This window comes from Eublepharis macularius, chromosome 10 (genome assembly GCF_028583425.1).
Source record: "Eublepharis macularius isolate TG4126 chromosome 10, MPM_Emac_v1.0, whole genome shotgun sequence".
Lineage (NCBI taxonomy): Eukaryota > Metazoa > Chordata > Lepidosauria > Squamata > Eublepharidae > Eublepharis > Eublepharis macularius.
The window spans coordinates 51,414,243-51,429,646 of NC_072799.1; the positions used below are offsets into that span (position 1 = coordinate 51,414,243).

General features: G+C 41.8%; 1 protein-coding gene across 1 annotated transcript in view; it reads right to left on the minus strand.

The window, feature by feature from the left end:
* Positions 1-15,404, minus strand: part of TBC1D9 (TBC1 domain family member 9) — a 67,093-nt gene that overhangs the window by 14,900 nt on the left and 36,789 nt on the right. The window contains exons 8-15 of the mRNA XM_054989989.1: positions 13,467-13,637; positions 12,150-12,300; positions 7,175-7,389; positions 6,371-6,488; positions 5,060-5,345; positions 3,981-4,110; positions 1,934-2,032; positions 1,779-1,847 (exon numbers count right to left, since the gene is read on the minus strand). Of these exons, the coding sequence (XP_054845964.1) occupies positions 1,779-1,847; positions 1,934-2,032; positions 3,981-4,110; positions 5,060-5,345; positions 6,371-6,488; positions 7,175-7,389; positions 12,150-12,300; positions 13,467-13,637 (1,239 nt within the window). The remainder of the gene's footprint in view (positions 1-1,778; positions 1,848-1,933; positions 2,033-3,980; positions 4,111-5,059; positions 5,346-6,370; positions 6,489-7,174; positions 7,390-12,149; positions 12,301-13,466; positions 13,638-15,404) is intronic.

Here is a 15,404-nt window from a genome sequence, read left to right on the forward strand (position 1 = left end):
TAAAAAAACCCAAAATGATAAAAGGAGCTCCTGTAGCTTTAAGACTCAATGGTTGTTGCCAGGCAACCATAACAGTGTTCCAGGCTTGGTTTCTGTCAGTACAAGGTAGGAAGAGGGGGCAGGGCCCTTTCCAGTGTTGTATGAGCCTTTGAGGGAGGACTTGCTGGGGCCAGGCCCAGAAGCAACCACCAGATGACTTGATGCCACATATATGACTGGCATGACGCACCCAGGCCCGGCTGCTTGCTATGGTTCAACAGCAGCGCCCCCCCCCCCCCCACACACACTAGTGAATTGTAGTGGTTAAGAGTTTCAGAGTAGGATATGGGAGATCCAGGTTGGAATCACCACTCTGCTGTGGAAGTTCACTGGGTGACTTAGATCTAGTCACATACTCCCAGCCTAACCTACCTCTCTGGTTTGTTGTGAGGATAATAAGGGGGCAAGGAGAAAGATGTAAGCAGCTTTGGGTCCTCAGTGTGGAGAAAGGCATTATGTAAATGAAGCAAATTAATAAATATAGATGAAGATGGACAAGTAAAAGATAAGTTGTTTAGTGGGTTTGAAAGAAAGAAGGACACAAAGCAAGATGAGCATATGGAGGTTGCCAGGAGAACGGAAAGAAGAAACAGTGTGGAGAAGGGGGTACAGAGAAAAGTTAAGTAACCTCCCGAAGTCCTTGCAGATTTGCCACCATGCGACTGAGTCTGACTCAGCCAGCACCACACAACTGGACCATAGAGGGAGAAGCTGGGGAGGGGGAAGGTAAAGATGGGGGCAGACAAAAGTAGGTGGGAAGGAGAGAAGAAAGCAGGAAAACGGGAGAGACTATCAGGGGCAGAGAAGGGAAGTGGACATGGTTGGGGAGGGGGAAATGAGATGTCTCCCGCAAGTCCATCCAGGTTCCCCACTTGTAAATAAATAAATACGGTCCTCTATGTAGAACACCCAAAGTGAAAGACTGCAGACAATGTTTTCCAGTTACAGAATACTATGTCATAAACAGTTGTGGATGTATACTTTTAGACGTGCTAGACTGCAGTTCAGGCTCGCAGTTAGCATGAAGACATGAGGTACACCTGCACCCCCGCCACTACTAAGCAGCAGTCAAGGGAGCGATGGGCAACTGTGGAAATATCTACACAGAAACATTTAACGATTTGCATTGGTAGAAACTGTTTATGAGTGTTTGTATTTGTACAGACTGCTAGATACTCTTATGTTCCAGGCTCTAGGGTTTAAAGGAGGGCTGCATCTCCTATTCAATGTGATGGACCCAGGAAGCAAGCCTAAGCAGGTCTATTCAGAAGTAAGTCCTATGTTATTTAATGTCTTACACCAAGGAAAATGTCCTCAGCATTACAGCCCTTGGGTTTCAACTGTTCACTTTTCTACTACTGGACAGCCTACTTCACAACTGAAACTATAGTGATTTTGCAGGCAAAGAATAAGTGTGCAAGGTTTTATTTGATCAATTATGAACATGAAAAGTATTGGTTCATGGGAATTATATGGTTAGTTTTATTTCCCACAGCACTACATTCACTTTAATTTGGCATTACAATTCCATAGTCACAATACACTTAGCATCCTATGAAATATAAATAGTTGCTCCTGCTTTATAGGTCAAAAGATTCTCTGTCCAGTTACTCAAGCACAGTTTTAAACTTTACCTTCTTCATCAAATGAACAGTTTTTATTTGCTTTTGATAGTAACAAAATAAGTACTTGCAATGCCACTGGACAAATCAGGAACTAAACAGGTATCTCAAATTTACCTTGAAAAGGGCATAGAGTTCCTCGAGCTCATCTATAGTAAAGGAGGTCTCAGTCACTATGGTCCGTACCTTACAAAATATAAAAGGACAAAGAGTTTGGAAAAGACCTGTGCTTCAAAACTCAAAATGGTTGGAAAAGCACTCCAGAAACTTACCACATTACGTTTTGTAGTGTCTTCAAGTGTCTGGATCACCTTCAATCTCTGCTTGAATCTCATTTGTTCAATCAAATCTGCTCGAATGCTTCCAAATTTCTAAAGGGGAAAAGAGGAAAATATCATTCAATTTTTATGCAGAATCTATGTTCTCTAGAGAAGATTTTTATAATGGACAAAGCTTTTGTATCTGGCTATGCTCAGTGAAAGGGAGATGGAGAACAAAAAGTGCAAATTTAGGGATGCAATATCAAGAATATTAGACTCACTTAAGAATCACAGAAATTGGTGGAATTACAGGCTTACCTGTGTGCTTAAATCTGTAAATAGTCAACTTGGATATATCTAAAATTTTTGTATTGCATCCTGCTAAAAATAAAGACACATGCAGACACACAATGCAGGCAGTGCAGACACTGGAAGGGTTGCTTACATTACATTTGTTTATGCCAGTGGAGGTTGGCTGGGTGTCTCACATTAGCAAAGGGTATAATACATTTCCTCAGAGAGCATGGCTATTTGAAGCAAAAATTTTCATGATTTCAGAGACCAGCACAGTGTTCCCATAATCAGGGAAGTCGCTGACAGTTCATTAACATTCCACTCACATGAATATTGCATGTAGTTCTTTACACATAATTAATCTTGCATATGTGCATACACCCATGCCAAACTTAGATCTGCTTTTATAGACGCTTCTGAACAAGACAGATAACATAACACATCTTTTAAACTTATGTCATTATTATTATACAGCTTTTAGCATAAAATGAGGAAGACAGAAGGAAACTAATGTGACACACTTGACAAGGGCCCACACTACTACACATTCTGATCTAACACTTTCTAGGAAGAATCATAGGGCTTGTGTCACACAAGATACGTAAGATCTACAAGCAGTCCGGGCTCATTTTGAGGGAGAATCAGTCTGGCAGTTTCCCCAACAGGTCACGTGTCAGGTGGCCCCACCTACCTGACTTTCGGCCATTTTGGGGCGTTTCGGCCTCGACTGGGGCCAAAACGGCCTGGATCAGGTCGGTGCTGGGCAGGGGAACCTTCCTCTGCCCGGCACCCACCCAATCTGGGCCATTTCGGCCCCGATCCAGGCCCAAAATGGTCACTTTTGGCCCCGTTTCGGCCTGGATTGGGGCTGAAACGGCCCAGATTGGGCCCGAAACAGCCGGGATCCAGGCCCAAACAAGCCCCAAATGGCCACTTTCGGCCCTTTTGGGACCATTTCCACTGGGATCAGAGCCAGAATGGCCAGGATTGGGCCGGTGCCGGGTGGGGGAACCCTCCCCTGCCCAGCACTGATCTGGTCTGTTTCAGTCCTGATCCGGGTCTGAATGGGCCCCAAAGTCCATTTTTGGCCATTTGGGGCTCATTTCAGCCAGGATCAGGGCCAAAACTGCCAGGATTGGGTTGGTGCCCCTGCCTGGCCCCAACCCGAACTGGGCCATTTTGGTCCAAAACCAGGCCAAAACATGCCCAAAATGGCCATTTTGGGCCCTTTCCGGCCTGGATTGGGGCCAAAATGGCTCTAATTGGGCCACTGCCAGGTGGGGGAACACTCCCCCATCTGGCAGCAGCCGAATCCTGGCCATTTCAAGCCTGATCAAATCAATTATGCTAATGACACACTTCTGGTGATGGCAGGGGGCATGGCATACGCTAATGAGTTATGCTAATGAGTTCAGAATGACCCCTGCAAACAGTGAAACATGGGACTAAGTACCGGCCTCTTATGTACCCTTTATTACAAATGAATGCCACCTGTGACTCTGTTCTTCTACATGGCCATAAATGCATTTGCCCCACCTGTGGGATCTAGCTGTTCCCTTTTTGCAGGAGACAAGATGTGCTTGTGTATACCTCATGTCAAATCTGCATGTATGGAGGAGGAGGGTCTTGAAGTAAGGTTCATTCCAGTGCACCTACCTAGCTCCTGTATGCCAAGGATCTGTGCAAACAGGTCCTACAGGAATTTGTTATTGCTTTCCCTCACTCATCTTCTACTGAGAGCTGCTGACATCTTTATCAATAGTACCTCATAAGAAGTTTTGATGAGTCTGAAGATATCCACTTCAGGATAAGGCCCAACATCATCACTGAGCAATGAATGAAGGTGAGGGATTGGTGGCAAAGTGCTGTCCTTATTTGTTACACTGTCCAAATACCTGTGGAAGACAAGAGAAGTCAAATGAAACTCATTCAGGCACATGCAACATGTAACATTAATCCAAGTGTAAAAGTTCTGTACATACCATCTCTCCCCAGATGTTCAGTGTTTAAAAAAATCCAAACTGAAAACTCCGTATTTATACAGTGTAGAGCTCTTCCCAAGAGCCCTCCATATACATTACCTCAGCAATTCTTAGAACCTTATAATGCAGGTGTTTACCATTATGCTCATATTATATGTAGGAGTTGGCTAGAAATAATAGCTTGCCAGTCTACCTACTGGGAGGAGACGAAGGAAGGAAGGAAAGTTGGTGGAATCTGTGGATGGAATTAAGGATGGTATGCCTCTAAGTCACAGCATAAAGTTACAGAACTTGCGCTGGCAGATACCCAGAATCCACAAAATCCAACATTGCTTTTGATCAGGTGTATCAGAAATACATCATTCTCTTCCATTTCTCTCCAATTCTACCATGTGCAAGTTACTACTTTCACTGAACCTGCAATTAAACTCTGCACAATATATAAGCAGCATGGAGGCTATACTGTAATGCACACACTTTGCAAGCATGAGGTAATTCTTAGTATCCCCAGATACAAGTCCTCTATTATCAGAGCTGAGAAAGGTTTGAATAGTCACTGCAAGTCAAGGTTGACAAAGCTATGCCTGACTCAGTATAAGATGGCTCCTTATAATGAAATCAAATAATACTGTGCTGCAAGCAGTATTCTTTTCCAATGCTAGTAGGGAGCCAATTAGTAAGACAGAACCAGATGAGTCAGAATTCTTCATTCAATGGCTACCCTTTCTCTTTATCAAAACCTTTTGACAATTCAGCGTGACTGATTGAAAGGGGAAAGTGCAATGTACTTGCCAAGGGCAGTAACACAAGTGGGATTACACTTACAAGGTGTTTCAGAAATATCAAAGCTTTCAATAAATACCTTCCGAGCACTGTCATAGCTTCACCATCATCTTTACAATTCAGCAGCTTGTCCACATTAGCATCCAGAACAGCCAGCGCTAATTGGAATATCACTTTTATGCCTTCACAGAAGAAACAGTCCACAACCACCACAGCACTTTCAAAGGGCATTACACTAAGGAAGAGTGTGAGGAACCAGGAAAGAGAGATGGTGGAGATGACCCCCAAATCCTGCATACAGTCATAGAGTTGTGGAATGTAATCCCGAGCCAATTCTTCAAACACGCCTTGATCCACCAGGGCACCTGCAGGATATAATCAGTATCGGACAAGTGTGAAATTTGGGCTGATGCCCATTTAGAAATGTATAACCTAAATGGGATGCAAGTTTCTTGACACTCAGAAGTGACAGGGTTCTTTCATTCATCAATTAAATGTCATATCCGCTACAGCTTGTGTGCCTCCCTGCCTTCTGAAGTGAAGAAGGTTCTCACAAAAAAATAAGGGGGTGATTTGAGCTCTCTTTTTCATTTGATCTCATCCAGTTGCTCTCCTTGCTACCACTCCATTCCCATGCCTGGGAAGAACTGCCATCAAAGCTGAGCATTTCCACTTGTCACGCCTCACAGCTCAAGCCTTGACAAGGAACCACAACTCTGCCTTGCGCTTGAGGAGGTGAAACGTTTTCTCCCTTAGTTGACACCTGTACTAGAAATGCTAGTACTGTTTTGTTTTATTAATGATTGGTTAATTAAGTTTTGTATTTTATAGTACGTTTATGTTTATATTCGTTAACTGCCTTGAGTGTTCCTGTTGAATGTTAAAGTCGCCTTGAGATCGTAGGGTGAGTGGTGACTAAGAAATCTAATAAATAAACACACATGCATACATTTTTGCTGTATACATTTCCCTACTCTTGCTGCTTTGTTTGTATAGTTATGTAATAACAATTTCCTGCATTATTTAATAATTCTATGTTTAATACATCAGGCCTTGTTCCAAATTGCTGTAATCTCATATTGATTGCATTGACTGACACCGCATAATCTGCCTTGAGTCTCACTGAGAAAGGTGGACTATAAATAAAACAAATAAAATAATAAATAAATAAATAAATGTCTATTTAATAGACTTGAAATTAAATACAGAAATAATGTGTTCAGATACAATATGAAGCAGTTCCCCAGATACTAAGCAGGGCCCACACCATTCAACTATCATTCAACGTAACTGACTTTAATCTGCAAACTGAACATGACTTCCAGTGGTTTAGAAAACTAGCCCTGAACTGCTCAGTGATTAGAGCTCAGCAAAATATCCTTTAACATACCAACTACTCTTGTGTTGTAGTAATCGGGCAACATGCGCTCGCACAAAGCCACAAGCAGCCAAAAAGCTTCCTCTTCCTTTGCATACAAAAGCAGCACTGATGTAACAATATTCATGGCCTAGGGAAAAGAAGTTTAAACAAGACTATTATCAGAAATCCCAACTTTTCCTTGTCCCCTACATTTTTAGAAAAAAAAGTTGCTTTCAAATACTGAAATGAGCCAAATTGCATAGACAGATGTTTAACAAGACTGTCATGTGCTTAAGAGAAACAGCTTCCCACAACTATTAGTTGATCACATTAGTTCCATATTCAAGCAGCTACAACATTGTTATTATAATATACAAGTTGGATCTACAACAAACAGTTGCATATTCTTATGATGTCTGCATGTGATGTATATGTGACTCCTTCCCTTTCTGTGTCATGTCAGAGACCAGCTCCAACAATTGACTGTTTTAGGGCTACAGGCTGGAGGGCAAGAGTGCCAGGAGGTGGGATAGAAAAAACACTGTCTTTTTTTCATTTATCTTCTCTTGAAACTGTCCTCCCTCTGCTCTATAATGCATTAATGCTCAAACATCCCAGTTCCCCTGAACCCAGTAGTACAGCATCAAACCAGAGGTGTTTTTAATCATCATAAAACTGCACCTTATCTAACCAACATGCATCAGCAGCACAGGTATGCACATGTAACTGATTTTGGAAAATTTGTTCCCAATACAAATAATTCAATTCAACAATAACTCCTGAAATGAAGAAATAAATTTGGGTCCTTAAAATGACACAGGAAATTTCAAATACCTGACAGTATCCTATGTTTGGATTTCTAAATGCATAAGCTGTGAGCACTCTCCTCAGAGCAGCAATGCCCATCTCATTCTGGAACGCAGGGTGCTCTGGAAGAGAGCGGTGCAAATCCCTCTCAATCTCTTCTGTGGCAAGATTATATTTCCCCATGGATTTCTCCACCAAGTCTTCATAATACCCAGCATGGGTGGCCATTTCATTAATAGCTCCTACCAAGGTAAAAAACACATTGATAAAAGAGATGACAGATACAGTTTGTGAACAAAAGAACTGTACAGGTAGTTCTATACATATTAAATAATTTGGGTTTTTTTTAACAGCAGCTCTCCCCCATACTCCGAATGCCACATAGCAAGCAATTTTTGAAGTCTGTGTGTGTGTTCATATATAACAACAACAACAACAACAGTGCTTAGATAACGATCTTCTAGACAGATTAGCGCCTCACCCAGAGCGGTGAACAAGGTCAGTTTTATCATTATCCCCACAATACAGCTGGGGCGCTGGGGCTGAGAGGAGTGGCCTACCCAAGGCCACTTACTGAGCTCATGGCAGTAGTGGGATTCAAACCAGTAGAGTGCTGATTTGCAGCCAAACCATTTAACCACTATGCTACAGTTAGTCATATAGCACAAAGGTTCTCCTCTTCAAAGCCAGATCCTGCTAAACATGCTCAAGTCCCTTAATATCCCCAAAGCGGCTCTTTGGATCTCAGCCACTAGCTATGACAAGCAGAGCGCATTCTCACAAAACCTAGTGTCTCCAAGTTAACTTGTCAGTAGACTTTTGGTTTTCCACACAACTATCTTTTCTTGTAAAATAATGTTTACTGGGCTATATCCCAAAACCAGAGTAAATTTGTGTAAATTTGCTTTAACAGTTTATCTGATATACTATACGTCTTATGTCTTATATGCCCCCGATAGTTTCCTCCCGCCCAAGCAAGCTCAGTGAAAGCTTACCGTGAGCCATAAAGTCCTATTGCTGGCTCCTTGCTTCCTGAAACTGTTAGAGCAAGGTGCTCTTACTGGGCCCCTTAACTTGAAAGAGGTGGGGTATGCCAACCAAGAAGTCTTGTGCACTCTGACCATTTGGGGTGGTCTGTGCAACATTTGTCAGTTTGGAAATATTTAGCGGCTTTAGAACCACATCTTGACTGTCCCATCCTCTAGAGCGACTCTGGGTAAGTTCATCGCCAAGGCTCCACTTTAAACACATAAGAAATGCTGCTTTGAGGCTGTTTGCTGATTTCTATGCGGAAGGAGGGGGGCTGAGTTGATCCATTCTAACTGCCAGCCAGTAACAGCATTGTCGATGTCTTAATGGTTGCTATGCAGGTGGCTCTTCTTTTTCTAGCCCAAGACAGCAGATTTCATCTGGGCAGTTAAATTCTGTTGGGAATTTGCAAGTGTTTCCATTTCAGTCATGAAAGAGTTAAACTATTTGTGTTACTTACTTAATTAGTAAACCTACTTTGCATGTAACCATTAGGATTCCCACCATAGAAAGGGGAGTCTCTAAGCATAATGAAGTAGAATTAGGATTTTCTATTGGGCAACTTGTTTATTGGGGGGGGGGAATTCAGTGATGCTATACATTGAAGTTTTATTGCTCTAGTTCAGTTTTCAGTTGCTGTTTCTCTCTGTCAGTTCACTATCTATACTAGCAACATGTAGTCTGTATAGCATTTATTATTTTCTTCCAAAGTAACCCTGTTTTTATTCTCTTAGTAAGTATTTTTACAGAGCTGCACTGGAGTCTGTGTCAATTCTCATTACTTCCAATGCGCAAATTCTGCATAATCTCTGCTAATTTCTTACAAATTCTCCATGGAAATATGCTGCCTAGGGGTAGCTGGGCAAATGTATCCATACAATTACTCTCCAGGGTTTCACATGTCTTGAAGAAGTTCTTTATTTAAAGTAATTATAGGCCCATTTTCCTCCCTGATATAACAACAACAACATTCGATTTATATACCTCCCTTCAGGACAACTTAATGCCCACTCAGAGTGGTTTACAAAGTATGTCATTATTATCCCCACAACAAACAAACACCCTGCGAGGTGGGTGGGGCTGAGGGAGCTCCAGAGAACTGACTAGCCCAAGGTCACCCAGCTGGCTTTCAGTGGTGGAGTGGGGAATCAAACCGGGCTCCAGATTAGAGTCCTGCGCTCTTAACCACTACACCAAATTGGCTCAAGTAGGTAACAACAAGAAGTTAAAATGGAGCAAAGCAATACAATTAAAAATTTGCACATATACACTGTATCTTGCCCTAATTTGAAAATCAGAAAGTCACACCTAGGGGGTGTGCGCAAAACAAAAACAAAAACATCGGATGATCTGGATCTCAGTTTCAGGGATACCAAAAATTTTTTGTATCCCTAAAATGTGAGTTAAGATTCTCTAATCTGATTAGAGAATCCCAAATTTATCTGGTCATTATTCCCTATGGGAAAAACTATCTGGGGGTGGGGGAGGGGCTCCTTTTTCAAGCAAACTCCACCAAATGTGCAAGGAACGTACTTCTTCCTGTCCACTACCCCCCCCCCCCGCCAAGTTTCAAGAAGATTGGACCCAGGATCCAATTCTATGGGCCCCTGAATAAGCTGCCCCCCAGCCACTCTCCATTGTTTCCTATGAGGGAAACATGTCCAAGGGTTTTCGGGCAAATGCGATCCCTGGCCAAAAGTCAGTCTCAGTGCAAGCCCCACTTTCATGCAAGATGAGGCAACAAAGTCCAGCAGAACCAAAGTGAAGGAGAAGAACCAGTGTTCAACCAAAGAACCCCAATGTCGAACCAGAGAACCCTCATGCACAAGTTAAGAATCCTGAAGCGGGGAGTGTGTGTGAGAGGCTCGCCAGAGCCACAGAATTTAAAAGGCAGTTGACAGTGGCTTGAAGGGCTCTTTTGGAGCTCAGGCAAGGGTGGGTGGGATGGGAATCCACTCTGCAGCCTCTCCCCACCATCTTCATGCCACTCTCCTACTGCGGTATGGAGCTTGCCTCCACTTCATGCCACTGACTTCCCTCTCACTCCACCTCTGCTGCAGCAGCCTGTGGCCAAAGAAATCCAGCCCAGCAGACCTCAGCTCTCTAGATCCGATCTTGGATTCTCCAATGTGATCTAGCATAGCTGGATTATGCAGGCTCAGCATAAATCTGGCTATTTAGTCAGATCACATGAATCCTGGATCACACACTCCTACTGTCACCCAAGTAAAAACAAGAAATTCAGAAATCCCCACATGACCTTCTAAATAATTCCATTTTTAATGTCCTAAAGAATTTCTTCATCCTATCAGGAAGACTATTCTGATGTAGAGTATTATCTCACTCATGGGGGAAACGTTACTTTCAAAAGAGGCACATGGAAATTGGGAGTTTCTTTGTCTGTTCTAATGCAACACAAATCAGCCCTCTGACTGAAGAGAGGCCAGAAGTTTATTTATACCAGGCATCAAGTGAAAACCTTGTATCCCAGCCAAAAATCCCTTCGTGTTACCTTTTAAGGCTTATTTAAAATCAGTCTAATCCCTCTTTAAATGATATAAAAGAATAACAATGATTCAAAACTGCAAGCATACGTCAATGAAATTACAAACAGAAAAGCATACGTGTCATCTCTTATCCTATCTATCTTAAATTTAAAAGATGAAATGCAATTTCTAAGATTCTCATCAAAGCACTTTCAGGAAGATAACACAATGCAAATCTGAGTGACTCAGGGATTTTCAGGGCGTGGCTACCTCATGTGGCTGTATTAAATCCATGAACCTTACATTTATTTATTTTTATTTATTTTATTCGGCTTCAATTCTGCCCTCCCCGCAAGCAGGCTCAGGGCAGATCACACCATTTAAAACACAATACATAATTAAATATGGTTCCATAAAAACACATAAAAGCCGTATAAAATCATATAGTTTGATACAAAAATTGTAAGAGCTTCCCATGGTGGCAGCAGTCACTGCTTAATTAATTTTAAAAATGCGCACAGGGTGGTGGACAGATCTGATAAGGAGGTTTAACTCATTCACCTCCTCCTCCTACACGGCCGGCAGAGGCCTGGCCCAGCCTCAGCCATATGCCTGGCAGAACATCTCTGTCTTATGGGCCTGGTGGAAAGATAACACATTCTGCCGGGCCCTGGTTTCAATGGACAGAGAGTTCCACTAGGTCAGAACCAGGACCAAAAAGGCTCTGGTCAAGGCCAGGTGGACCTCCCCACCTGTTTCTCTGCTGATCAAAGCATCCTCTGGGGTATATATAAGGAGAGGTGGTCCTGCAGATATGCTGGTCCCAGTCCACATAGGGCTTTATAGGTTAATGACTATATTAAAAACCATTAAAACATGACTATATTAAAACTATCTAATATGTTCCTTCTGAAGGCATGATGTAGACACCTCTGAACACTGATTGCCATTTCCCAAGAATAATTGTTTCAAAACTCAGTTCAGCTCATCCCACTCTGAGATTTAGCGTGGGCATGACGACATCTATTCATAACCTACCTTTCTCAAGGACGGGACAGTGATCCATGCTGACACAGCAAGATACAAATAAACAGTTGCCAAAATTCTCAGGGTTGCTGTTCTTTAATCTATACCATTACTCTCCTAACTCATATCATATTTGGTTTATGACTCAAGCAATGGTAGAGAGGTGCTACTACTGACCCAAAAGGAATAGTGTTCTGCAATAAGTGAAACACTTGTTTTGCTCCAGGAAACTCTAGGTGGCTTTCAAATCCTACCTTTTTGCCCACATTAACTGTTTGGAAAAAAGCGTTATGTGGAGCACAACCTTCAATGAGTGGATGGCCCAGTAACAAACATTACAATAATTTGGGGGGTTTGTTTCTATATGGCCAACATTTGGATCTCCCAATTTATACCACTGAAGTAACAAATTCCACAGAAGAAGTTCCAGCCAGAAATCCTTAACTCAACGGTAGACCCACCTGACAGGAGCAGCCAGAGTTCCCCTCTCATGCTTTCAGGAATACCTTTTAGCACCAGGTCTCTTGTTTTTTCAGTACGATACATACAGACACCTTGGCCATATTCAGCAAAATGAATCTTCCAAGCCTGTTCTTTCAAAAACTCTTTTGCCTTAAAAGAGATGAAACAGTGGCTAAGTTCATACATCTTACCAAGCAATGATATCTGCAAACTACAGAAGCCAAACATGGTTTCAACAGGCAAGCCTCAGTTTAGAGCAGCTCCTCTGCTTTTCTTTCCCTTCCTCTCAGCACTCAGGTTCATAATCCACTTCAGTTCCAAGATGCAGCGACCTTTGGAAGTGGGGCCACAGCCATAATTACGGTTTGTTCATTCAGCCATAGTGCCAATCCACACACAGCACATACAATTTTTTCCTGGTTTATCTGCTGACTGTAAACTATGGTCTGTCAATTCACACAGCATTCCAAACCACATAGCTTGATGTGATGACTGAATTGGATAAAAGCTCAGGGGAAAAAATCTGAAGCAATATAAACTTCTCACACAACACGCAGGCACCATGAAAGAAAACATCACAAACTTCACTGTTTCTTATTTTTAGTCTTACTAATGCTCATATTATGACTGAAATCCTATGTGAATGGCAGAATACAGGAAAATTAAAATACAACTGTAAATTAAACATCCTACATTGTCATTTGTGTTTATATCTGTTTTAAAAATGTAAACACATTCCAGCTTTTTATTATGTATATTCCGATACACATAATATTGTGTCCTGTTATCAGAAATCATCAAATCGGAATTTATTAAAAGAAATTTAGGATCTCCTGATCCTGAGAGTGCTCCTGGAAAAGTTCACACTGACAAAATAATTTTAAAATAATTTTGAACACTTTCACAGTCATATAGGTTTTCTCCTGTTGCCAGATAATAATTACAAAGCCATTGCATAAGTGCCAAAGATCTCTGTCTCTAATTCCTTGAACACAGATACCATGAGGAAAATACATGTTAAAATGCATATACTTAAATAAATCAGAAGGCAGGGGGGGAGAAATAAATCAAAAGAGGGCCTATCAGCTAGCTGCACAACATGCTCTATGACACTATCACGTCATATAGATATGTTTGACATGAACGGTGCAGAACTCATACCACAAAGCTTTAGGTAGTACTAAAAACCTTCTCCTGACCTATACGGATTGCACAGGACAAAATTAAGGAATTTAAAGATAAAATACAATTATTTTTAAACAAATGTAGCAAGCACTATTCATTATCTATTTGAGAAGAAAAACAGTGTGACGTACTAATTTGGGGTTGAACTCCTCCGGTGAACGCCGTCGGTACATGGTCATCAGAGCCTGTGTTACAGTTGGGATGCTGTTACCGTTCAGGTTGAACTGTCGTTCTCCATCTGCTTCAGAACTAAGACTTCTTTGAGGGCTTGATGAAATGATACTACTTGCCCTTGAATAGACCTGACAGGGGGAAAAAAATCCCCACCATTTTTAAACTGTTCAGGTGTCAGTGGGAAAAGGGTATGGATCAATTTATTTGAAGTATATGCTAGCATAATAGTACCATTTGGCTGTTAATTGCTGTTCTGATTAAGCTTTAATAACTATGTGGCAGGAAGAAGTTGGGTTTGTGTTGCTTCTCCCGTTGCTTCTCCCTTTCTTCTCTGCAAGCCTTAGTGCTGAGCCACAGTAATTCAAGCTACTGGTAGGGGGAGGGGCAGAAAGGGCAATTAGACTGTAGCACTGCGGCAGAAAAATCCACTTCTCACAACCATTCTGTCATGCAAGACAGAGAAATTTCCTTTTGGGAAAGGTGTTTGTAACCTTTGAAACCTCTCTAAACCAAATTATAGGGCTGCTTAGCTACAGCTTACAATGGCTGAGCCCTATAAAAATCACTAAGAAACAGATTAAGTGCAGCAGACTTTTGGACTGAAGCTATGGCAACAGAAATAAGGTTTATGGAACACAAATTCTGGCATTAAGTAAAACGTAATTCTCTCATAAAATAAATTTCTAAACATTTTTTATCACACCACAATACCTCATCTGATTATGAGAAAGGAAGCACAGACCTTTCAGAAAATAATACATAACTAGGTTATTAAGAATTATGCACCTAAAAATATTCCAAATACAGAAGGGCAATAAAATTAAGTTTGTCCTGCTGGGAGTTTGGCTTCACTATACAGCCGTTTGCAAATCAACATTTTTCTTTTTAGCTTTTATTAAACAAGACTGTCATCTTAATGTGTTCCCAGAAAATTAATTGATAAAAGTGCTTGGCAAAGCAAAGAAGCAGAAATGTTTATATCAGGGGGCTTCTGGAATGATCTCGATTCCTGATGGAAAAAGGGCTGGAGGTGGTGGAGGGGGGAGTAGATTATGGTTCTCTCATGCAAGAGTAGTGCTTAGAAGCACCTCTGGGGAAAACTCAGCAAGATAATGACACTCATAAAGAAGCCACGATTTGCTGCCTTACACATGTATCTCACTGACCCAGAAATGGAAGACTGCTTCAGAGGTCTCTGTGACAATCTCCCATTTCCTCGTAAGTAGAAGAACAACTTTTGGGCCCCTTTAGCCCTGCTTTGCTAATCCCAAGGGGGAGGCAGGATGCCTGTAAGTAAGGACAGCAAATGGAGAAGGTTAAGACATGGCCGTGTGTTTAGCAAGGGGCACCAGAGGGCAAAAGCAGGAATATGCCCTGAGGTCAGAAGAATTGTGCAGGAGTCTAAGAAATAGAACTCCAGATTTCCACTGCTCCTGCCTCATCTGCTGAGAAAGAAAATCAGACATATCAGCAATCACTGGGGAGCCATACAACTGGTCCAATTTGAGAAAGGAGACTGCAACCCAGTTCCAAGAAAGTTCATGGTAGGAATCTTAAACCACTTTCAATTCTGCAATGGACGTCATTCCAGGGACTGTGGATATACATTCTTCCATTTTCAGAACTGCATTCAGTGAGAGCAACATACCCTGTTCTAGAGAGTTCACAAATACTAAAAGGTTTTCTGACTAGTCCTGGAAGATACAGCATGAGCTAGTCTATATTCCATATACTCCTAGTCTGAGTGGTTCAGGCTTTGGAAGCCAATGCAGTTGATTTGAAAGTGAATAAGGGACCCAAGTTTTAGTGAGCATCTTGGCTCGATATATATGGTCACCACATATGTCTGAAAAACTACAGTGGGGGTAGTGGTGTCAGAAATTACACAGGCATAT